We start from the raw sequence: 25,573 nt of genomic DNA, 5'->3' as shown, positions 1-25,573 counted from the left end.
GTCGTATCAACAGAATATTTTGTCATTAAAAGAAAGTTTGGAATCTCTAAATCATCAAGGTTCACACTATTACTAAATTCCTCCATATGCTTACATGGCTCCTGCTGGTGTCAAGCGAAAGTAGCTGAAAAGACTTTAAACTGCTTGTATTTTCTTTGCATATGGTTGTAATTGCAAAAGAAGTTCTGCATGAATATTTAGCGAAGTATATGACTATTCTTATTAACTGCCAATGCGATAAAAAGAGTAGATTGTTTCTGGCTGTGCCCTCTTGGAATCTTTAGCAGTGCGTACCGGGCTCCCTAGCAAGGACAGACCAAACACATTTTTGCAGTAACGGTAATACGCTTGTTGTGATGACGTAGTTGGACGCTTTGCAGAAGGAGCGTGTTTTACACAAGAAATTATGTAATATTACTATTCTATCACACAGGCTATTGCAAATGAAGGAAGTAATCTCTGCCCAGTTCTTAATCCCAACAGCACGGTGGTTTAGGCTAAACAAGGAGGAGATTTTATACAGCGCTCTAACTTTACTCAGGCTACCTGCAATTGTATTTCTCCAGCTGGTTGGCTATGACTGGAAACCCACTGATGAAAATATTTAAAGCTGCTGGAAACAATTCGAGGTAAAGCTTGCACTTTAAGTCTATAGCAAGCTACAGTAAAGCAAGGCCACAAAACTCAGGTAATTACCAGCTCCACAGACCTTCTTTTTCAATAGATGTCTGATCACTCTTAGGAGAATGGGGTAATAAACATGATGAGCTCACCTTAAAATTGGTTAATATGCAAATGGCAGCCGGGGATTTGGGCTAAGTAAGCACTTTCACCCACACCTGGGTGGAATCTGCTTTGGTTTTCATTATTTCATATTTGGAAAAGTTTACTTAATGATTAAAATAATACAAGCTTTAAATGGAAGAGTCCATAAGTTTTTATAGCTAGAAATGCAAAAGATAGGTTGACTCATATGGTCCGTTTCATTGCCAAAGATGGCATGATCATCAGGCCTTTGTGTTTTGGCTTACTGCAAATTCTATTTTCTATTATTTATTGCTATCTCTATCCTCCAACTGTTAGATCCCAGGGTCCTAGTAGATGAATTATAGTTTGTTGTAGGTTTTGCTGATTTGGTATGCTGAAGAACTTAGTGTTCCGCTCCTATAACTGCTGATGTATTGAGCTCTGCCTTTCTCCCTGGAATGGTTTTTGTGATCTGAATCTCATATTAAGCAGACATGTAGCTTAAAAAATTTTATTGCTGCACCTATGTCCTGGACTCACTTTTCAATAAAACACATTTCAACATCACAGTATGTGACGTTGTGAAGTAGCATCAAGGACGTGATATTGCTAGGATTGATGATGTACCTTTTAAACTTTTTATAAATTAATTTACACAAAAGTAATAAAAAAATTAAAATAACATTTTTTGCCTTAAACAACTAAATATCCAATACAATAATGGCACATGTTAGAAAGTACTCTTCAAAGACATTCGTGAGCTTTTTTTTACCACGGCTATTTAAAGTTTTGAATTACCTCTCCTCAGGAAAGCCCAACGCTGCTAACCTTCCCTACAGGAACCATCGCACGGTACTTTATGTAACCGTTCTTGTTAATCCTTTTCTGTCCTCAACAGCCCCGCACAAACCCGGTGCTACACAACACAAAGTGCACTCCAAATGAATTAACTATTGTATAGGCAGGAATAGAGTCAGGGCAGCGGTTCGGGTGGTGGAAGATGTGGAGTTTTCATTGGAAATACATGAACACAGGGCAAGCAGCACCTCTGCGATAAGAAGTGGAAGTCTATTTCAAATGCTGGAACAGTCAGAAAGAGACTTGCAAGGCGAGACTATGAGAAAGATAAGGAGAGACAGCAGAGAAAGAGAAAATAAAGGCTTACGGAATACTGCAAATAGTATGTGTGGGTTCCTATTGTAAAAAGCAGTGACACAAACTTGTGAGAACTTGAAGACATTCAGAAGAAATGGCTTCAGAGAAAAGAGGTGAGAAGGCATTGTTTAAACGCCAGAGCTTGCAGCGGTGGGGTAACGGCTCGGATTTTGATGGTTTGCTGTGAGTACCGTATGTTACGCCTTGTTGAAAAGGGTGTAAAAACTGACGCTGCGCTGACTGCGGACTCTTGGCCGTACAGATAGCAGCTTTCCTGAAAACAACTAGGCATGTATAAAAAAACTGAATAAAACTGTATAAAACTTTATAAGTGCATAAAAAAAATGTTCTCCTACTTAAAAAAAGATTGCAAAAACATTGCATTAGCATGAGTTTCAGAGCCAAACAGGCTCTTAGCTTTTATGTACGTTTTGCAATAGTTCTTTTGGCCATTGTGTGAAAAGTATCATACAAATACAGCCTGCAGTTTTTATTTCCAGAGGTATGAATTTACATTTTATCATATTTAAATTCATATAGCTTGTTCAAGCACAGTTTATCAGGTGATCCAGATCTCCTCACACCATTCATCAGTTCAGAGGTAACACACAGATATTATCAGTAATTGCTTTGTTTTCTTCCAAATCACTAACTATACATGATACAGTATCTCAAACCCAACTCTGATTTTCTAGAATCTTGTACGCCTAATTCCTCCCGTATATCAATACAGTCAGTGCTTTATTAACCACTTTTTAATTCATTTAACCTGTTATACATTGGTTGCTTAACCAAAACATTGTATGGTATGATGTCAAATGCTTTACAAAAATCTATGCATAAGATATTAAAAATACTACTTTTATCTAACAAATTAAACTACGTAAAAAGCTACTTCAGTGAGTGCATTAAGCCAACTTGACTAAGGTTACTTCCTTTTTTATTTCTGAAGTGCTATTAATGTATTAGTTCTGCATAGATTCAGCTCTGAATTCATGTCCAATTCTAGTGTGAACGTCAGAGATTAGCTTCTAAGATGAACAATAAAGTAGTAAAAAAATGCCTTAGAACAGCTTCAAATTATTTCCGAAACTGGATTCACAAAGCAGGAGTTATTACAATGCATACTTGAAGTATCAGTGTCAACCTTGTAATTAAATGGATGTTTGTAAGCAATCAAAAAAAGTCTCACTATCTAAATAGTGTAATACTTCGAAGGTGATTCCAAATTACACCAGGAGATTATAATGTACAATGAGATGTTCAAACTAAATTCATCAACTTTATGTTCTACTGCAGTAGTGGTATAAATGGAAAAAAAAAATCTGTTACTTACTTCATCATCACAACTTATAGCACACCTGCCATCGAGAGATGCACACTAGAGATGATATCAAAAATCAATAAAATATTTTCACTTCTCATTTGATGATTACAAAATATAACATTTTAAAAATCCATATGAGCACAATTATAAAGTTGATACTGATTACATTTTTAGCTGACAGCAATTGTTCTAAAAATGACTAGGGAAGTTATCAATCTGTTCACCAATCCTATTCTGCTCCTGTCTGCAGAGAAAGGGCGCTTTCACACTGCAACGATTTCAACTGTTTGAAACACCATAATCTCCTCCAGGTGTTAGAAGCTTGGAGACCATTTGTAGACAAGAATACATGATTTTCCTACAGGGGTGGGGTAGGACCTGCATTTTAGGGGTCATTTTCTGAAACAGAACAGTTCCAATCTGCTCTCAAAATAGGGATGGCATCTCCTGTCTTTAGAAAGTACATAATTATCCTCGTCAATGAATACAAATTCTATACCCTGAACATTTTAGGTATAGTTCATTGAAGACTATGAATGCCAACCATGATTCAGTAATCTACTTTAGTTAATTAATCTATGTGATACTTCAGTTACTGAATGTTAGAAGATAGGTCCTACGTAAGTGAGTAGGCATAATTCTGCTGTCACTGGAAATGAATAAATATCAGAGTTTGGTTTACTGTTTCCACTTTTTCTGAGGGAGAAAATCAACATGTGTCAGGCCAACAAAGTAACTCCTTATGTATAGGGGTCTAAAATCAATAATCTTTCTACTTGCTTCCATAAATATGGGATCAAGCAACTGTTTTTGACCACTGAATTTGCTTTTTTGTCATGATGAACTGGAATGTAAATCAGAAGAGCTAGCCATTATATATTTCAAACACACTGTTTCTTTACAATAGCTTTGCTTGTGACAAAAAAAGTTGCAGATCATCATCTGCACAGTTAGAAAGCTGTTGTGGATTCAATGACAAAGAAAATTTCGATTTAAAATATACCTGTCTGCTTGCAGTCCAAAATTTCCGCTGGAAAAATTCAAGTTTCATCTGGATACCTACAGCTGGGAAAGACATAAATAAAAAAACTAAATAAAATAAAACCAACATGTTTAATTCCTTCAAAATGATTATTTAAAGTTAATCAGAAGGAAGAACAGTCTTATAATAAAAAGGGAAATTAAGCCCTAAAATAAAAAAACACAACTAATTAAATTGAAGAGACCACAGAGTCATATTGTAAACCATTTACAGTTTGGTTAAAGATGAAGACGTCGTTAATATAATGTGAAGAATACACAAGGCAAACATCATTCAAACTGTATAACATATAAGAACGACAAGCTGAACATATTTGTGTTCACATCTATCTCAGATTTATGTTTTGCTGATAGCAATAGAACAGCTGTAGGAAGACACAATATGTGTTTTGTGCTGAAACACAGGAAGATGTGCTGAAACAACATGAAAAAGTTAGTTAACATTTCGAGCAATCATTTGGGTTTGGGTCATTTAATCCATGAATTATCAGTGGAACACAAGAAGCCTATTTCAAACATTAAAAACTGCTTTAAAAAAATTGAAATTAAGAGTGTTACGTGCAATTCTGTCAAATGAAAGTATCTGACAAACATTACTGGTTTTCAAATTTCAAAAAAAAAAAGCATACTAATGATAAATGCTTGTAATTTTTTTTATAAGGATTCAAGATGCTACTGGTTTAAATTACATATTTCTCATAACCGCAGGTGGGATTATGTTCTTCCCAATATCAGTGAACCTTTCTTCCAGCGTAGTCTGATGTTCCTCTCAGACCTCGCACTGCCTTGTTTCTATTGACCAATATAATGCATTGTGGCTTGCATAAGCTCCAAAGGCAGCTGATTCGTCTGGTTTCACCTGCCTAAACTGAGGGAATGAAAACATATCCATCTGCCTGTGTGGGAAATTTCTGAATTAGCTTCCTTTTATTTAAAAGAAGTTAATATGATGAAAAATATGGCAGGAAGACAGGGACAGAGGGGCTAAAGACATCTGCTTTGATTGCTCTTAGCAGCTATTTCTGCATCCCTGGACCATATCACTCTCTCACAGAGCTCACCGTGTGCTAGGTTTTTCTGCAAAGTATTTCAGTGCTGGCCCTGTACCAAGTGATATTCTAGTTGTTCGGTGCAATTTATCAAAATGTTCTAGTTCAGTGCCCTACAGCTTTTTCATGTCAGCTTAGAGGATACATCATTGCTAGGGTAAAAAGAATGAACTGAGCCCTAATGATTAATCTATAACCTTAGTATACTATTTGTTTCACGAAAGGTACAGTTTTTAAAGCCTTGAAAGTCTGAAGACTTAACTTCCAGCAAATTTATTACTACAATGTTTTGTTTAAAAACAAACGAAACTTCAAAAAAATTTAGTTGTTTTGGAAAATTGAAGAAAACTTCATTTATTCATTCCTCCTCTAGTATCCACAGCAGGGTTCATTTAAAAACATATTTACATTTACATTATTGGTACTTGCTTTTGCAAATGCACAACTGCTGATGTCATGCATATATTTTATTTTGTGTTAGGAGATAGGAAAAAGTATGTGAAATGAAATTTGTAATGAACTGATACAATGGGATGTGAAATTACATAAGGAATTTTCTTATTATAGCAGCTGCTATCTGTAACTCATGAACATTTTTGCCTAAGAGAGTAAGTAGAGAAATCGTGTTCTCCTTTTGAATAAACTCCAGAGGAGACTCTCTCCAGCTACATTTTATTATCTAGTAACTTATTTTACAGTCAATGAGAAGATGCTCTCTGACAGCCATGCAGCACATGTTTTCTTCATCTGCTGTTTGCCTTTAGGTTCACTCTTAGCATGCAGGTGATCTGCACACACTACCTTTTTCTGAAATGGAGGCAAAACACACACATTTTCAGGAACTTTCCACAAGGAAATCATATTGCTTCTGGATGCTCTGTCAGTATTTGAAATGTCAGTCTCATACTACATTTCTACCAATCGTTTAATCATATAAGAATTAATGTAAAACCATTTATATCAGTAAAATTCTTGATTTCGGCAAGCAAAGTTTATGCCTTGTTTTCTGCATGTGAACATTCCTGTTGAATTCCCTGAATCAAGCCACATGATCAGCGTTAGATACACAAATATGTACCTTGCTCAATCGAGGCCTAGATTTGACTCTAACACTCTAAGACTCCAACCTGCAAAGAATGCCACCTTTTGCAGGTTTTAGGTGGAATCAATAGCTTTCTGATCATGGAGGATCAGACTTCTTTTCCAAAAGATACAGAATGAACAAGCTTTCTGAGCAATAAAACGTGATATCTAAGGGAAACTAGAGTGAGAAATGCTTGTCTTTACTCTGCACTGGAAAAATGTAAATTCTTAAATCTGTCTTGCAAATTTTTAAATGTTTCTGAGCTCTCAGTTTAAAGGCAACCTGACAGGATCTAGTGGAGCCAACCTCACTTCTCAGCTGGGCCATAGCTGTAAGCCAGTAGGCATTTCTCTCCGGGGAACAAACAAGTTAAGCTACACAGAGCCACGGAGCTGCATCTTTCCCCAAGTGATTTTATAACAGCATCTTCTGGCTAATCTGTTTTGAATGGCTAAGTTCCTGAAAAAATAGATGTTCAAAAGATGCAGATTTTCAGAAGTGTTTACACAAAGTTGCTATTAACGCCTACTATTTCTATGGTTCCATAACCAAGCAGGTTCCTAATCTGTTTAACTATTTCTAGGAACCCTCCAAAATGCTTGTCTCCACCTCTGGACTCGCACGTGCCTTACAAATTCTGTTCCTCACTCGTTCACAAACACTAAAAACAGCAACCACCTATACTTGCTACAGAGTACCTCTCAACAAAGAATCTGAAAATACTCAGTAAATGTGGTTAAGTCTTAATATTCTTATCATTAATATTCTTATTTATGATGCATAAAGGAAACGAATACCAGAGTTCGCACAAAGATCTGGTAGGAAGAGTCACAACAGCGGAGTTTAGAATAAAACACAGATCTGTCCTATCAGTTAGAAGTCCTGCTGCTCCTAACGGGTGAGCGGACTGTGGTTAGATACTGTTCATTTAAGGTCCTGACAAGGCCGACCCTTTGGAGCTCGCACCCTTAGTACAGACACCACCACCCAGAGCAGAAAAGCCGTTGCCAAAATTGAGAAAATTATCAAGTTCATTATCTTGATGATGTAAAAGAACAGAGTTGTTATCAAACATCAATTTAAGGTTTAAACCTGTAAGAAACATTTATAAAGCTTTAAAGGATGAAGACAAAGATCTATTCCACTCTGTTTATGGAACTTCATCCATTTGTGCTTATATATCCAACACACGTAGCATCCATCCAAGACCTATAGTATATCTAAACTGCAAAATACCAGTACAGACCAATAACAGTGGTATTAGAATACAAAATATTCCATTACATGCCAGTGATAAGTCTCCGTAATTTAGAGATTATCTGATCTGCCGCGCCTGGCCTGTTTAAAATGCCTGGCAAAGCAACTTTTGATTAAATGCCTTTTTTGTTCTTGCAAACTATTAATGAAAGTGTAATAAACATTAAGGAACAATTAAAACTATTCTTCTCCCATAATGAAGTTGTATGTATATACACATTTGAGCAAGATGTTGGGCTAGATGACCTCAGGAGATCCCTCCCAATCTAAATTATCTTATGATTCTAAGATTTAAAGGTAAATGTTTTGTAGAGAAGTGCTACATATATAGGCTAGAATCTTCCTTAAATAAAATGGAAGCGAGTATGTACTGAAGGTTTCCTAGTGTCCAGTGTAATTTACCTACCACATGAGAGAGAATCTGAAACAGTAACAAGCTAATTACGACACAGCTCATCTGTAAAAGATTCCCTGTGCACGTTTTAATGAGCTGCGCAACGGAATGCTGTAGTATAACGACAATTGAAACACTGGGACTGATTTCTATGAAACATAGGGCATCCCTCTTCACGAAGATGAGGCAGCTGCAGTTTTGTTTTCATAGTATTAGCTCCATGAATTTTGATGCTTTCTTGGACAGACTGTGAGGGGAAATAAGAGATAGTGAGAAATACTGAGCTTGCTCCCACTCGAGCAGATTCCCGTGATTTCAGCAGTAGTGTAGTTTGTGTAGAAACTGAAGGCCAGGCATTATCAGTGTAGTTACTGTCTTCCTTACTTTTTCAAAAAAGGTTCAGTTTATTTCTCTACCTAACTTTTAAAAGAGCTGTATCACTAATCTCTGAGGCACAATACCATTGAAGGAGGTAAAAGAGAAACGCATCTTAAACTTAGTCTACTCTGGTCGAGGTAGCGCAGCGTTATAACAGCAACATTTTAAGTATAACACACAACAGATTACATATTTCCCTTGTGAAGTATTTCCTCAGAGTTCTGTAATCCTTTTACTTGTTATTAAATAACAAAGTTCAACATGACGGTTGGACTCGATCTATGGTTGGACTCGATGATCTTAAGGATCTCTTCCAACCTAAATGATTCTATGATCTGTACGTATGTGGCAGGATAGGAGGAGAAAACACAGCTCCCATAACCACGGTATGGTGAAAGCAGGAACAGACGTTTTCTATTATTGTGGTGCTGGAGCGTGTCCAGAGAAGGACAACAGAGCTGGTGAAGGTTATAGAGAACAAGCCATACGAGGAGCGGCTGGGGGAGCTGGGGGGGCTCAGCCTGGCGAAGAGGAGGCTGAGGGGAGCCCTCATCGCTCTCTGCAACGGCCTGAAAGGAGGCTGGAGCCGGGGGGGTCGGTCTCTTCTCCCCAGGAACAAGCGATGGGACGAGAGGGAACGGCCTCAAGCTGCGCCAGGGCAGGGTTGGGTTGGGTATGGGGAAAAACTTCTTCCCCCAAAGGGCTGTCAGGCCTGGCCCAGGCTGCCCGGGGCAGGGGCTGAGTCCCCATCCCTGGGGGGATTTAAAAGCCGGGGAGATGTGGTGCTGAGGGACATGGTTTAGTGGTGGCCTTGGGGGTGCTGGGTTAACGGTTGGACTTGATGATCTTAAAGTCTCTTCCAACCAAAACAATTCTAGGATTGTTTGTGTTCATTTCAAGATCTCCATGGTTAAGCAATGGACAGAAAGATAAGGAAAGCCTTCTGCAACAAATTACTTCTGTGCAGAGAATTACAAGAGCTCTTAGGCTCTAAGTAAAAAGAATACTTTAACTACTTAAAATGAGAGGAAAATAGATTAGACTGATTTATTTCAGGCAAGAGAGGAGCTGAACGTCCCTATAAACCTGGCAGAGGGATTCCAAATACATAATTAAGGAAAAAGTAGTAAAAGCTAAAGGGATTTCCATTCTGTGAAATATCTACAGAATGTGACACTACATAAAAGCACTAGATCAGCAAGGTTAGAAAAATATGTTAAGGTCTCCATTCGCTTTTCCCACAGAATACAGTACAGACTAAGATTCTTTCTCATACATAAAAGACACTTAGCATTTTGAGGACATTTGCGCCTCCTATTTCTGATAGAATTACCTTAAATGAGGTTTAACTTGGCTTCAAAATAAGAAATCTTGGAGACAGATTTATAGCAGGATTACTTTTTAAATCTATATTGCCTTTGTGTATTAAGCTTAGACTCCTTAAGATTCCTTTCTTTCTGCCTACTAGTATTATCTCTTATTACTATCTTTTAAAATATCTAATAACTAAACATGAAATATTCCAGAACACCTTTAACTACTTAAATAAAGTTGATTGCACTTCTTTTGTTTACTCTAAACCTGTTTCAGTTCAAAATCTCTCTTCAGTTTTTAGCTCAGCCAAAGAATGAGATGCTGAATATTACACCCCAATGCATAATATTGAGAAATAAACACCATAACTGCCAAAAAGTACCTCTAATACAGATTAATGGAAGACTCCCACCGCCAAAGATGATGCCCTTAAAAATACTTCTAAAACATGTGTGTTACGTACTGTCATTAAAAAGAAAATGTACAGATTTGTTTCCTCCTCAATTAGAAGTTGTCTTAGGTAATAAGTTAGAGGTATTCCAACAGGCCCTCTCTTACAGTAATATAATCATGCTCCAGTATCATCCAACATAGCTATATTTCCAGTGATAGTCATTCTTTCATCACATGCAGAATATATTAAAACTATGAATGAGCATTCGTCAAATGTGCACTTCCCAGACTGCTTCTAATTCCAGTTTCAGTTTACTTGCACAGTAAAATGCAGTTTCACCCTTCCAAACTTCACACTTCATTCAGTTTCCTTCTGGATCTCAGTGATCTTTCCCATTCTACCCCTAACTTCCTTTTCTCACCCCAGCCCATTTTCTTCAGTTCCTCTCTTCAAACAGAAGATCCCCATACTTTTCTTTTACCATGAAAAAATATTAGCTTTATTATCTGGAATGTCTGAACCTGATTCAGACACCCAACACAAAAAAAAAAAAATAGCTTAACAGTTTAAGTCTGGATATTTTTTACTATACTGAAAATGTGAGCTTATAATTGGAAGTGTTGGGCAACTTCAATACTTGGTGGTGATACCAGCCATCTTCATAACAAACTGCTGTAAGTAGCCTGTGATAAGAGAGTAAGCTGACAAAAAGCTGGGCTAAACTATTAAGTAGTGGTGCACTTTCTTCTGTTTTTGTTATAATAAAGCATAGCTCCTACCCCAGCAAAAATAAAATACCAGTTATGCGTTTGGATAAGATACTACTATAATTCACAAATTGTCCTCTGCTATGTGTTGTTTTGTTGGGGTTTTAAAAAATATTTTATTATTTAACTCAGTGAAGATTTCTGATGTTCTGTACAACTTTTCTTGTAGCTTCTCCAACATGAAACCTTCTTGCCTAACCCCACAATGTGTCTATTGCATTTTTAGGTACCCTTAAATTATTTTAATATTTTACAATTATTTTGATATTAAATCCATTTGAAATCCATGTAAATGTGCACCTACCTTTTCTACCTAAATTTAAGCTACAGTGCTTCTAACATTTACGGATTGATTTTTCCAAAAACAAGTCTTATCAACCTAGATACAATGTAAAATACAAAAAGCTCAAAGCGTAAATTATCGTATTTTTGGATTCTAAACAATATTCAGGAAAAAATCCTGTATTATTACTGGTATCTTACCTTTATCTTTTTATCATCAAATAAGTGGAATGACATACACGTACATTTTTAAGTCCTATATAGTTATCAGTTTGTTATGGGAGACAGTTTTCGTATGCCATAATACGCCATAAGCAACACACAGAATACCTCCTTCATCAGAGCTATCAGGATGCAACACGTTAATGAGTGAATTCTCCTTAAATGGACAATGCAAAGTTGAAGTTCTGCATCTTTACTCATGGACCTCAAACCTGCTATTTTCTTCCAGAAGATTTTTAGAATTAGTGGTGGAAGCAGTTGTCAGGATGGAAACACCCAAGATACAGGGAAGGCAGTGGCAACTGGTATTTCCTGGAGGCCAAGCCCAAGCAGAAAGGGAGGAGATACTGGGAACCTGATGTGAAGCCAAGCTGAAAGGGGAGCAGGATGATGACTGCTGGGAGGCTGAAGTTCATCCAAACTCAAACCACCAGGGAACGCTGAAGGGCTTGGTTTGCAGCCAACCCCTGACAAACTGAACTGCGGAGGGCAGTCTGTGAACATCATCATAAACCAGACTCCCTTTCACTCCCTGACACATCTCTTCCTTCTGGAGGACTAATGAAGTAGCAGCAGGAGCAAGAGGAAACACAAAAAGGATATAAATTGAGTGAAAACATAAAAAAAATATAGATACTGTTGACTGAAAGTCCATTGCCTTTTCAGGAGGCTTCACTGAGGAGCTTGGAGGGAAACAGGTTGTCTGTAAATTATCATTCGGACAGTTATGCTGTATTTCAAACTTTACAAGATAGTAGCTGATGTGCTGCCAACACTCTAACAAAGGGCTCCCACAGAAATCTGCTCATTTACCCCATGATAAACTTTGTGTACCAGGAGCACAGCTCAAGGGAGCTACTTGGGAATCCATTTGTAATTTAAAAAAACCCACAAAAAACAGGAAAAAAAAACCCTCCCATAAGCCTGGAGGGAGGTAACCACTTGGCATGCAAAATTACACTAAGTGCACTTTGCTGGAAAGATATATACTTCATTCCTGAGGAATACAAGGAGTACATTGATAGTATAGAATAGTGGTTTAGACTGCACCGTTTGAAGGGGGTGAGGCAGGGCACGGTTAAGCCCTGTCTGGTGTCTGGAGTATCCTCCCTCTGACTTTTAGAAAATACCTGACACTTAGTGACACCTGGTCCATTCCGAGGAAAGGAAAGGAGAGGAGAGGAAAGGAAAGGAAAGGAAAAAAGGAAGGGAGAGAGCAAGAGAGAGAGAGAAAGAAAGGAAAGAAAGGAAAGAAAGAAAGAAAAGAAAGAAAGAAAGGAGAAAAAGAAAGAGAGAGAGAGAGAGTGGCTTGGGTAGTAGTATTAGCCTCAGGGATGCTTCAGTAGCATGCAGAGAGAAAGCAAGCGCCATCATAAAGAAAACTGTGCTGGTGGCAGAATTTTTATAAAGAGTTCCTATGAGCCTTCAGCTTTCTTCCAACATCCCCCTGCATGGCCACTGGTCTGACAAGTATTTCTGAATTCTGATGGTACAGGAAGCATGTAAAGACTGAAATCTGACCACAGTTAACACTAAAATAATGAAGCGGTGATGGTATTTTGATAACTCCCTAACCATTTTTTAGTTTTATAGGGTTTTCTTGCTCATTTTTTGGCAATATTGAAGTACATCCCATGACTGAAACAAAAATAAGAACAGTATATATTTGTAAGCACATTTATAAATCTTAAGGGAGGATCCATGACTTGTCAGGTTCTCCAAAAAAGCTTTACTTCTTACAGTTGAGGTCCTAGTCTAGAGTAGCTTAGCCAGTATACCTTTCCCAGCTCAGCCAAAAGGCTGTGGTTTCAAGTTTGCAATTAATGAACCCTAAGAGGCTCACGGTTCAGACAAACATCCAGAAATTAGGATACTTATCTGAACTCTTGGAGACTGTGAGCAGATTCTCTTAGGAGATGTCAGGCTTTCTGCTTCCACTTGTAACGAAAATACAACACGTTCAAACCTTGATGGTATTTTCTTTTTTTCAGACTTGATCCTGGCTACTACCTAATCATGTTGACAAAAAACGTCCGTATCTACATATCTCAGCATTGTGAGAAAGGCTGATTTCAGAAATGGGCAAAGCTTCTATTGCTCCTATTTCTGAAGAGGTTTATCCCTCCCAAACTGAAATCCTATCATAGCAGAATGGCTACAAGTTGTCCTACTGCCAGGCACAGAATACTCTGGATGAGACACTGAAGATAAATGTTATGGCATCCACTGCAAAATGGAACTCGTGGGGTCTCTGTCCTCTTTCTCCCATGTCAGTTCAATGTCTTCTACCCTGCCATTGACCTAGAAGCCAAGACAGGGAGATTCTACCACTACCAGTCCTAGCACGGAGAGGAGGAACTTGCAGAATTCAACTCTTCCCGACTCCAGAACACACTGACTACCAACTGCTTGCTCTATCCAGTTATCATCGTGGGTACTTGCATGCATACAAGGTCTGTGAATATACGAGACCTCATCAGTCAACCCAGATTTAGGACACAAAGTGAGAAAACACCAACCTTTTATCAAATCCCATCATTTGGAATTAAGTCTTGGATCTCTTATTGACTGAGTTATAACAACAGTGACATTCTCTACAAACTGTTTGTGCTATACTGTGATTAGCAAATTACTTTGAATTACTAAAAATATGAATAATGTTATTTGAAGTCAAATAATACATCAGAAATACCTCATCATGAATACAACTCTCCAGTCTTTCAACACCATACCTATGGGATGTTCTGTAAGTCAAATCTTTACTGTAACGTTCCAGAATAGTTTTCATGTTTTTATTTTTCTAAGATCACTACTTTACTTAACCATGTTTTTGCTGTTTAACCACATGGTGGTAATCTATAGTTTTAGAAAGGCACAAAAAAAATGTATGTGCCCAAAAGACTCAGTGCACACATTTTTGTGTGTTTGAAACAGACTTGAGTAGTTCCAGAGTATTCTGTAGTGGCAAATACAAAGCAAATAGCACTGGTGGATTCGCAGCCCTCCTGATCTATGTTTGTGTCTTTTACTGAAAAATTTCAAGAGACAGTAATGGCAAAAGAGACAGACATTATACTTTTCCAGGAACAGTGTCAGCTGCAAAAGCTGCTTTGTTTGCCTGTTTTTTCATTTTTTGAGCAAAAATGCATTTTTATTGAATCTCTGTGTAGAAAAGAACACATCTGCCTATTTGGTCAACAAAAATAGGAGGTAGCGTTTGAGCTATAAACTAGCATTCTTGGAATATCCTGAACTAGAGACTTAAACCATGCCAGGAACAGAAAGTAATCTTAGATTAATAACACTGAAAGATGTTCCAGTATACTGAAATACAAGTTTTCTTCTTTTTCCTATTCTCCTACTTTGTATGTGTAAAAGAAAAACACCATCTTTCAAGATGTATTCAGTACATTACATATAAACATCTCAAAAGTTTATTCTGTTTCTAAAACGATGGATTAACATTGGCCATAATCTGAACATTTTCACATTTACTTAACTTTATTTCATGTGAACATTTATTGCCACCATTCTGAAACCCTGTCAAGAAATGTTAATTATACCTCTTAGGAATAAACTATATTGGGGAAAATAATTTATCTTTTGCTTTATCTAATCTGAAGAAGTTCAAGTGTGTGAACTGGAAAATAGCTAGTGTGCATCCAACAGGTCAGGCATTGAGGGACAGAATGACAGCTTTCTATTTTACTTGTCTACTTACAGCATTTCAGGAAAAACAGCAAATTAACATCTTCAGAATTGCTACATAAGCGTGCATACTCTTCAGCAGAAATGTCTGCTTAGGTCTGATCTTGTGAGCATTCATGAATTGAAAGAGGTCTTCATATTGCTGACAATTAGCCACGAGCTTCCTTGCTTCATTAGACAAAGCTCAAATGACCTCCTTAATGCCACAAAATACAAAGAACAAACTATTAACTAATTTATGGCCAAATACCTAATTAATAAATGTTTTGAATGGATACTCCAAGAAAGCAACAAAGAAATAAGGCTTTTTAAAAATGTTGGGACTGATAAAATTAGAAGGCACTGACAGATTTTAAAAATTTCTTAATAAAATGTCATCATTGCCGGAGATCTGTGTGCCAAGTTACGATCATAAGTGAAATTCTCTGGGTGAGTTACTGACTTCTGGAAATAGTCTAAGTGCTGACATGACTTCCACAATATAAGTACAAATGTACTATACTTAAATCATATAAACCATTATCCAGATGCTTCAACAAGGAGTATATTACAATTTGTATCCTAATGATTAGTACGATTTAGCTGTCAATACAGCAGTAAAGCATATTTTAGAAGTATAAATTAATAATTTTTGAGGGAAATCAACATCATGAATACCAGCTGTAATCCTCTTTCATTTTAATAAATCAGGAAGGTTTGCTGAAAGGCAGCTGTCTTTGACATTTCATTAAACTAAGGATTTATCATGCTAAATAGCTTCTATTTCCACTAGGTTGCAAGATAGGTATAAATTCAGCTGGGGCTTCTGCCTGAACGGTGTTGAGCACTGCTAGTGCTCATTGAAGTCTGTGATAGTTAAGGGATGCCCAGCGTATGATAAGAATACTTAGCACCTTCCAGAATGGAGCTCTGGAGAATGCAAAAAGTCCTCAAATATCTAGTCAAAAAAGGACTCTTGGCAAGAATTTTCAGAAATTATATTGTCATATAAAGGCAAACCTACTATTGACTTACAAAGAAAGTTAGCCTTCCAAAGGCCAGATTTTTATAGCTGTTAAGGCATATACCAAAGGTAGACTGATACTGATGGGATTTCCAGAAGCACTTATTTCACACTGCATTTGGTAAACATTAGGTCGTTATTCTGAAGTCTCTCCTGTATTCCTAGGCATCAAAGTAACTTTGAAATACCACTTTCCAAAATGTAGACACTTCTAAATGACAAAGGTTCTCTTGGAAATGTTGCTATAACACATGTCATAAAACGTATTTAATTTTCTAATAGGATCAATTCAATCAACTCTGCATTTTACTGCTATTTTACAAACAAGGAAGCCAGAATCTTTTTTCAGAATTAATAAATCTTCTCAGCATGTTTATAATGGAAGCAAAGATTATCTTCTCCATTCTTTCAGAGTACAGAGCTGATACGCCCTATCATAAGGGAAAAGCCCTTCTCCCTTTCATTAAAAAAAGGAAATCAAACACACACATTAGAGATGCAGTAAGCTAAAACCAACTTCAATAAAGTATATTTGAACAGATTTGTTTTAAATTCTGATCTTGATTTTTGTATTAAAAATGGTACAACTGACCATAGAAAGAAAAAGTGAAGGATCCCACACAAATTTCCCTGCTTTTACGTGCACTTAGAAAGCATCTATAAGGATGGAAGACTATGACTTCTGTCTGCATGTGTAGAGATACTTTTATACTGTGCTGACTTCATAACTAAGACTCTTTCTCATTTAATTCAATCAGATTAGACTGTGGTACCGATTATGATCATACCCACAAATCAGCATTTTAACCGAGTTTCCATGGAAACACTATATGACCCTGTTTTCTTTTTAGACAAGGCTATGCCTATTTAACAAGTTTGCCGAGGACAACATGTTTTGTTTAAGCTACATTAACTGAAGCCAATACTTCCTAATTACATTACCAAAAGAAACATTTACTGCAGTACTTTTACCATGGGAAACCCTTCATCATTCAGCCCGTCTTAATCTCTGAAAAACAGGAAACATTGGCATTGCCATTGCTTAAAATGTGTTAACTGGTCTCACATCTATAAAATAATCTCTTTTATTAGATCACAACATTGGTCTTGTTTTACAGCCTTCATATATAAGGACATTATCCCACAGCATCTGGATTTCTGCGAAACTTCCATCAGAGAACACCTGCCTATGAAGACAGGGTGGTCCAGTGGCTAAAGCACTGAACGGGAGTTAGAAGCCTTAGGGTCTGTTCCTTCTCTGCTGATCACCTGTTGCGCAACCGTGACCAAATCACCTTACTTTTCTGTGCCCCGTTTCCCCATGTGTGAAATGGGAGGAAGGATACTTCACATTCTATGAAAAGTGATCTGAATTTTATGAACGAAAGCAATAATAGTTAAGTATTCTTACAATCATATGCTATAGATTAGGGTGCAATCCGGGAAGACGCACGCCAACTTGCATGAAGCAATCTTGGGTGAGAAAAATATGGCAGGATTTGATCTTTAAAACTGTAAGACAGAACGGAAAACCTTTTATCCAGAAGCAAAGGTCACTCTTCCAAAAACACTGGACCTACTGCTTTATAAAAAGTTAGAAAATAAAGAGTCTTTTCAAAGCATATCATCAATTTTCAGTCTACAACTACAAATAGCAGAAATAGCCTGTAGCATTTTTTTTTGATCTCCCAAATAGTCTACTTTCTACAATCACATGGTAGGTGTATACTAACTCTAACAGAAGGTGATCACAAACAAAAGAGGGTGGTTTCTTATTTGTGGTTCCAGAGAAAAGCTTGACAGTCTGAACCCTAGAAGTCTGAAAAAAGAGACAACACAACAAATACTTTTTTTCCAGAACATGTTGACTTCCAGTTCCAATTTACAGATTTTACACCTTTTCTCACAACACTGGTAGAAATAAAGGAAGTCCATTCGTAAATGTTTTCCTTCTTCTAAAGGCTAACATTGCCTACTTGAGTCTTTTTCTTGTTGTCTCTTACCTTCAGTGGAGAAGCAGCATATTGATTAAAAGACTTATTTTTGCCCACCACAATTATTTTTTCATCCTAATTTACCCTAATTATCAATTTTAAAGATATTATATGAATAGCAATAAAAATCAAACAGCTACTCTCTTTCAGAAGCGATTTTTTTTTTCAAATGTTTAGCCTCACAAGAACTAGAGAAACTTAGGTCTGACAGGTGTCATTATCTGTCCAAAAAGTTTTAAGTCTTTGAGTGGTCAGTTTTGTTCACCATTTCATACTATCCTTATTCAGAAAAACAGAAAGGTCGTACCATACTCACACTTGCAGTTCAAATGGTATGTTGATGAAAGGGTACAAATTACACTTCATCTAATCTCTGCTGAGTTCAATGAAAGAATTACCTAAGATTTTAGGAGAAGAACCAGGCCCAAAATCTTAATTAGGAATATTTAAAGCTGCAAGACATGCCTTAGCAAAAGTGACACTACAATGAAGAGGATCGGAGATAAACAGTTTTTTGACTTTCGTAGTGTAAATCTGCACTGTACTACGATGCAACTGGCATGTTGTTCTGCATGACTGATTTCAGCCAAGCTCCATTCAGACCAAGTATTACAGAGAATCAAGCATTATGCGACTCCTTCAGATAAACTGGTGTCTACTTCTTTCTCAAAACTGTTTTCACATTTTGAATTTAAGAAAGTCTCCAGAACTGTTCTAAAATAGGTATTACTTAACTCCAAAGGTAAGAAAGCAACAATGTGTAAAAGCATGACCAGCTGATGGCATATAGTAGACAAAGTGTTTAGTTTCCATGGAAAACCCTGCGCTACAGTTCCTTTCAGCTGCACGAAATACAGATGTTCACTTAAGTGCCCGTGTTTGGAACCCGACATCTCCAAATCATCACAAACTACAAATTACAGAGAGAGCACTCTGCTCTTTCTTCTTTCTCAAGGGTTTATAGAAAGGGAGCCTGTAGCAGTAACTAATGAAAACCTATTTAAGATCTTACTGACACTAGAAAACAGAGGTATGGAAATTATTAGGTCACTAAACTAGGCACATGATGCATAACTTCAGCTTCTAAAAGCAGTTAGCCCACTTCTCTCAAAGAGTACTTTAAGAAACAGAGAAGCCAGTAGTACTGCTCTTTGAACTCATCTATTCCAACTCTGCTAAAACACAGAGATGGAGGAAAAAATGGACACTGAGCAATGTACTGTCATTTTGAAAAGGGAAAAGGATAAAAAGTCTTAGCCAAAACATGAGTAACCAAGGTCAGCCCTGCCATTATGTTCCAAAATAACATGCTGCAGAAGGGAATGAAAGCAAATAAAGAGGATCAAAATACACCCTTTTTGACCAAGACAGCTACAGCTGTATGGACAGAGGAAGCTCAGCTAGGTTGGGAACTTTTGAGATCATGCCCTAAATTAAATAGTATTAAAATAGAAGTGCCTTTGGATAAAAAGGGATCATATTAAATGATAATATATATTACCTGTATACTTCAGCATCACTCAGTAGTGGTGATGAAGCAGAAGTCAGATAGAAACACTGAAGACAAAAAGATGAGATCAACATTTAAATGTTGCCTAAACTTTAGGGCTAATAATCTATTTTTATACACTGTTTTTTCTTTATACTTGCCCACAGGCATTCCAACTATTGTTATAAATTTGTCATCCTCTCAACTAATGTATGTGCTAGACCCAGAGAGTTCATCCTTCAGCATCTTAGGGGACAGTAAAACAGAAACCACAGTTAAAAGCTTGCAGATAACTTTGGTTAGTACAAACAAAAACTAGGCATAGCTCGGTATTATGACTGTCAGGACTTCATCATTTATGCCAATCTGACTAAAACATTTTCCATCTCACTTAGCAGACAGCATGTCAGCCATTTGGTATGTTCCTCCTAACAGCTGTATTAAATCTCAGTAAACAATTTTCCTTTTTACTAAGTCAAGAAAAGGCAAATATTGTACACTGCAGGTACTTTAGAAATTGTCATCAATATTGAAAAAAGCATATTCTATTAATGAGAAAAGAAACCATAGAATGAGGGCCTTTTGTGATTCTCAGCGTGAAAATAGGAAACCAGAACAGACATACAGAAAAATATTTAGTCAAAACAGACAAGATAATAATGAACAGGTAAAAAAGAGTGTAAGAATAGTGAAAACATGATGCTCCTTAAAGATTTCAATCATTAGTGCCCTTTACTTGCCATTAGGTTATCCCAGTCAAGTTGCTTCATAACTGCTGGCAAAAACTGCACACCTACGTAAACAGGGTTTTATTAAAGCTTCTTTTTATATTTCATAGCTACAGGTTTGGGGTTTGTTCCTTGCCCCCCCGCGTATTTACACGCCTATTGTTTTACTCCTGCACAAATTTCCTCCCAGGGTATCCAAAATCCTTAATCATCATCCCAATATTTCTCTCCCACATTACACTTTTAGAATCAAGTTCCATGACTTTTAAGAGTTATGCTTACGTCAGAGGGATCAAGAGGTTTAAATTTCAGTACCTATTAAAGGAATTTAATTATCCAACCAGTTCCATTTGGATACACTGTTACTGTTCTTTGCTAATCTATACCAGATTTTCCAGTATTGTAATTCTCATTAATAAAATGCCTCTGAAAGAGTTTCTTCTTTTTCTTTAAAGAAAAAAGACCTCTCAGTGGCCTATTTTACAAATTCTGAACAGAAACGTCATTATCCTTTCTACTAGCTAAGTTTCTCAAGGATTTATCATGTCTGAAAACAGCACAACTAGCTAAACTTGAGGGATGAGAAGTCTATCTATGTACCTGACTTACCCTGTCACTTCATTTAAAACATTCTGCGGAGAAAAAGGTATTTTAAAAACACACTTGGTGTTTAAAACCTGCGCGCACGTTAAAAATGGGGGGGGGGGGGAAGGGATGACAGCATGCCATGTGATCTCTAGGGTGTTGTTGTATACAGAGGACTTTTGGCGCCTGCTGCTGTAGCAGTTAAAGCAGTAGGGAAGACACAGAAATCCAGAGAGAACAAAGAAGCAAGAAAAGCAGCAAACTATGTACTATGTAAAACTTATCTGCTATTGAAATGAAGAACATCGGCAGCAAGTGTAGGTATCTGGCTCATTCTTGTTCATTGAGTCATACGGAAAAAAGTTTACAATATCCTTACTCCACTTGTGAACTGGTCCCATAAGCAATGAACGCGGACGTTGCAGGTTCTATTCATCTACTGTATTCAGAGGGCTGCTAGTTACAGCTGCTACATACCAGTACTGAAGAGGGTTATAGTCTGGTATCATGCACGTTAGAATGCAGCTGGCAGATGGTACATTATCCTCTACCTGCTGCAAGACAATAAAGATTCTTTCAGGAGTTACAGGCTTCAAGCTTTTCTCTTGCAGAGAAGCCCCATCAAAGGGAAATACTCCATCAAAGCTTGAATCCAAAGCTATTAAGCACATCGGTCCTGACCCAATGGAATACTTACGTATATGCTGACGTTTAAATCCACATTTAACATTTGTCAGCTGCATAATTTTAATGTCAGGCTATTTAGTACCTTGCTTAAATTAATGAAAAAAATTCCCATGGCTATTTCCAGAGTGTTGCAAGAATTACGGAAGTTTAATTATTTGACTTTTTACTGCAGCAAAGGTCATCCCTGCTTCTGCAAGTTCTTGTGTTCAAGCGACTACTAGGGCAAAGAGGAAAAGGGTCCTTTTGCACCCGTAAATACAGGAGTTCCCAACATTTAACAGTGAGTTTTACTTAACTACTATGGTTTGCCTTAAAAGCACAAAAGGAATTAATGAAGTACGAGTTCTGTTTTGTAGCACAATCGGCGAGCAGCAGTTTAAGAAACATTTACAGCACTTTACAATCTTTCTTCATACACTGAGAACATTTCAAAACCCTTTTACACGAAGTTGTTCAAGAAAACCCCTTCCAATTCTTACAAGAACTGGCCTAGTAAATCAACCATTCAAAATGCACAGGAAATTTATATTTCGGTCTGAAGTTTGAGTCCAGGGTGAACTATGACCATGAATAGAAACTATTAAATATAAAAATAAAAAAAAACCAACCACTAAGTAAAAGCATAGAAAAGAACTTTGGTCTTCGGTGTAGAACGAATAAGCTATCTAGAACGACAGTGAATGATCTCAATTTTAACACGTCTAAGAGTGGACAAAAAGCATCTAAAATGTCAAGGCAAACCAAAATGTAAACCTGTCCTTATTTTTACATGTATTTTTCTAGCTCCTGGTTTTATTCCTTTCGTTTCTGTTACCTTTATATCAAGCAATATATTTTTCTATTTACAATAACAGCAAAATGAATTCATTAACTCTAATAATACTGGAGATACATTTTATCTCTGGATCCTCAGCATGTCTAACAGGTGGTTGTCATTAGTCAGAAAATGACTGAAAACTGAATCTGCACCCCCTGCCCGCCCCGCTGCTTTTGTGATGGAACAAATATTCTGCTGACACATAATCTGCCCCTTGCTGCAACTTCACCTAACCTGCAGTTAAGGTAAAGCAGCCCAGCATCTCTATTCCCTGTGCTCCTCCTCATTCCGAAGGCCTTGCATCCCTTCTAATAAATTCTCTACCTACCGAAGCATACCGTAAGGCTGGTGCTTCAGCATTTTCCAAGTAACCCCTTCTCACCTTCATATATATCTGCTCATGTATTTATGGGAAAAGGAGTACAAGCCAAACCAGTTCCTAGCTGCATTATATTAGAGTTCTAATATCACAACAAATTGCTGACTGACCCGCCTAATGGACTGAAAGTCTTGCATCACTTTAGTGGAGCAAAAAACTGAAAAAAACGCAAAGGACTGACCCAGACAGTTGTCTATAGATTACCAGCAAAGACTGGATATGAAGGTTAGAAGAATTTTCCAGTCCAAATCAGGAGTGGTCTGGGGCTGAAGAGGGTTCTGACCTCCACTGAGAAGGCGCCGAGACAGGCAGCCCCGGTGATACCACCTGACGCATCAGCCTCACCAGTTTGCAGCTCGCCGTCCGCCCAGCTATCCCTTCCCTGGAACACAGTATGTTCCAGTTCATCTAGTCCACTATTACATCTCCTAGACTGGCCTCTTCTAGAGGTGTCAGAGGAAGGTGTAAAAATTCCCATAAATAATAATTATGGAAAAAAACCCTGCCCACAGAGAAAGGTTTTTCTCCATAACTCCTGTCATTAGTAGTTGATTAAAGCCCTTAAGAGTGAAAGTTTATATCCCTTCTAAATGATTTTTTGCCCCATGAGGTAACTATGGCTCCAGATTACATATGAATCCTACTAATCTTTTGGCCCAAGGATAACTTCCAACAACGTGTTTCATAGACTAATTATGCATTGTATAAACAAGTACCAGATGTATCTAAGTAAGGCAAAACAAGCCATTGAAAAGAAGAAAACTGGGCTCTTCCCCTCAAAGTCAGTCATCCAAAATACAAAATCACAACTGCCTGCCTGTTTCCTCATTTCTAGAGTTACAAAATATTGTTTCTCACCTTAAAGGGATACCACCAAACAATTCTTAACAGCTGCCAAGGACAGACACGAACAAACTTTTTAGACATCATGGTGTCTCCTTAGCTATGCGATACCCAAGAGTTGATGTTATTACACTCTGGTTGACATTACTCTCCCCGTATCCTACCTAAGCAATGAGATGTCTGCAGAAATCCACATACCCACCTCTTCTGGAAAATATGGCCAGCTTTTTAAGGTGTAAATCTTCCTCAGGCCAAATTTGGTTTGATCCATTGGCGCATACTTCTCTTGTGAAAGGGAGGCAGAAGTAGGATCCAGGGCCTTCCTCTAAGTTCCATCAGCTTTGGAAAAGCCAGCACCCTGCCAGCCCAAAGTTGAGAGGGTCCTGAGCTCTTAGAGTACAAGGACTGCTTTCGTAGAATGACAAGCATGAGGGACTCAAGCGTTTCTTATGTCCAGTCATCTTTGCTTGAACAGCAGTCTGACTCATAGCTGGGAAAGGATAAGATCTTTCTCCATGATGCAGAACTGTATTTTTTTAAGTGCCGGTTAAAGGGGGAGAATTTTAACAACAGACGTATGGGCTGTTTCACTAACAACTATGAATTATTTTTTGTCCTGAACCAAAATGAAGAGGAGTCTGCATTGCCTGGAGCTGCATTTAGGGTCTTCAGCAAGAGCTTAGCTGTTTTGCCAATCTGGAGACACACATTAGTAAGGAGAAAGCACACGCTATTTCCCTGTAAGTGTCGCAAGTTTTAATACCTTCCCGCTCAAAAGCATAAGGAAAATATAATCCTGTCTGCCTGGACTCAATATACAATGCAGTGGAATCCAAATGCTGTAGCTTCTAAATATCTGACATATTTCAATTGTTTCCTTTCTGCTAGAGTTTAATTAATGTAACGTTCTTCTGTGAAAGAGACGATTCTTACACATACTACTCCTTTTCAAGCAGAAGGCAGTAACTGCTGCAACAAAGTGTTTGCTGGCAACGCAAACACAGAGCGGCCCCACCAGCCAACAGGGACAGGGTATTAGTGCATTGGGCTGCCTTGCTATTTGCAATGGGAAACATATCTTGTTACAACAAGGCACAAGTTAATTTAAGCAGTCACAATAACACAGTTGCTGCACCACATCAGACAACTGAAAGGAATCCTGCTGGTTGGTCAAGGCCAGAAGTAGAGTAGATTTCATGGTTATTCTGTTTCTGGCAAATCTCTACCTGTGTCACAACTATAATTTTCACCACATCAGACTTCTCTGTCATAACCAAAGTATTATTACTAATAAATGGGAATAGGACATGGATTATAGGTTGGGGAAACTTCTGTTTACAAAACATGTGCATTCAGAGTTCTCAATATAAGGAAAAAGTAGCCACATCTACATGAAAACCAAATCGACAGATTTAATCATATGTTCCCAAATCTGAACTCGGCATGAAGATTTAAAAAAAAGTAATAACTTCTTATACCACAATTCAGAGTACATAAAACAACCTCTGCATTATTGTTGGAACCGAACCTCCCACAGTGCTTAACTTTCAATGACCTTGTCCTACGAACATCTCTTTAATATGGCGCATGCTAAAAATAATACAATTATAGTAGCAAAGACTTACCTCAAATAAGAGAGGCAATTAAGAGACATTCTTTAAGCCCTCTGCTAGATGACACAAACTGCTGTGGGAGCTTGTAAGCCCACCTGGTCAGCAAACATTAGTTAAGAAGGAAAAACAACTTAAAAAAAGAAACCCTTTGAATACATGAACCAAAATAAAATTTTAGATACCAAAGAGAATGTAAAAGTCTGAAAAAGTCTTATCATACCAGAAAACAGTAACATAATAGCTAGTACCTCCTGCAGTATAATCAAAAGTCATGAAAAGGACTATTATTCATACAAGGGATGAGTTATTGCAAGGA

The 25,573-nt window shown here is 37.5% G+C and overlaps 1 protein-coding gene across 1 annotated transcript in view; it reads right to left on the bottom strand.

Annotated features, from left to right (window-relative positions):
* Window positions 1-25,573, bottom strand: part of CACNA2D3 (calcium voltage-gated channel auxiliary subunit alpha2delta 3) — a gene marked incomplete at both ends in the record, with an annotated part of 457,978 nt that overhangs the window by 43,132 nt on the left and 389,273 nt on the right. The window contains 2 exons of the mRNA XM_082321351.1: window positions 3,239-3,283; window positions 4,233-4,294. Coding sequence (XP_082177477.1) covers window positions 3,239-3,283; window positions 4,233-4,294 — 107 coding nt within the window. The remainder of the gene's footprint in view (window positions 1-3,238; window positions 3,284-4,232; window positions 4,295-25,573) is intronic.

This window comes from Platalea leucorodia (assembly GCF_965183815.1).
Source record: "Platalea leucorodia genome assembly, chromosome: 9".
Lineage (NCBI taxonomy): Eukaryota > Metazoa > Chordata > Aves > Pelecaniformes > Threskiornithidae > Platalea > Platalea leucorodia.
The sequence above is the reverse complement of the archived record's forward strand: the minus strand, read 5'-3'. Positions and strand labels throughout refer to the sequence as shown.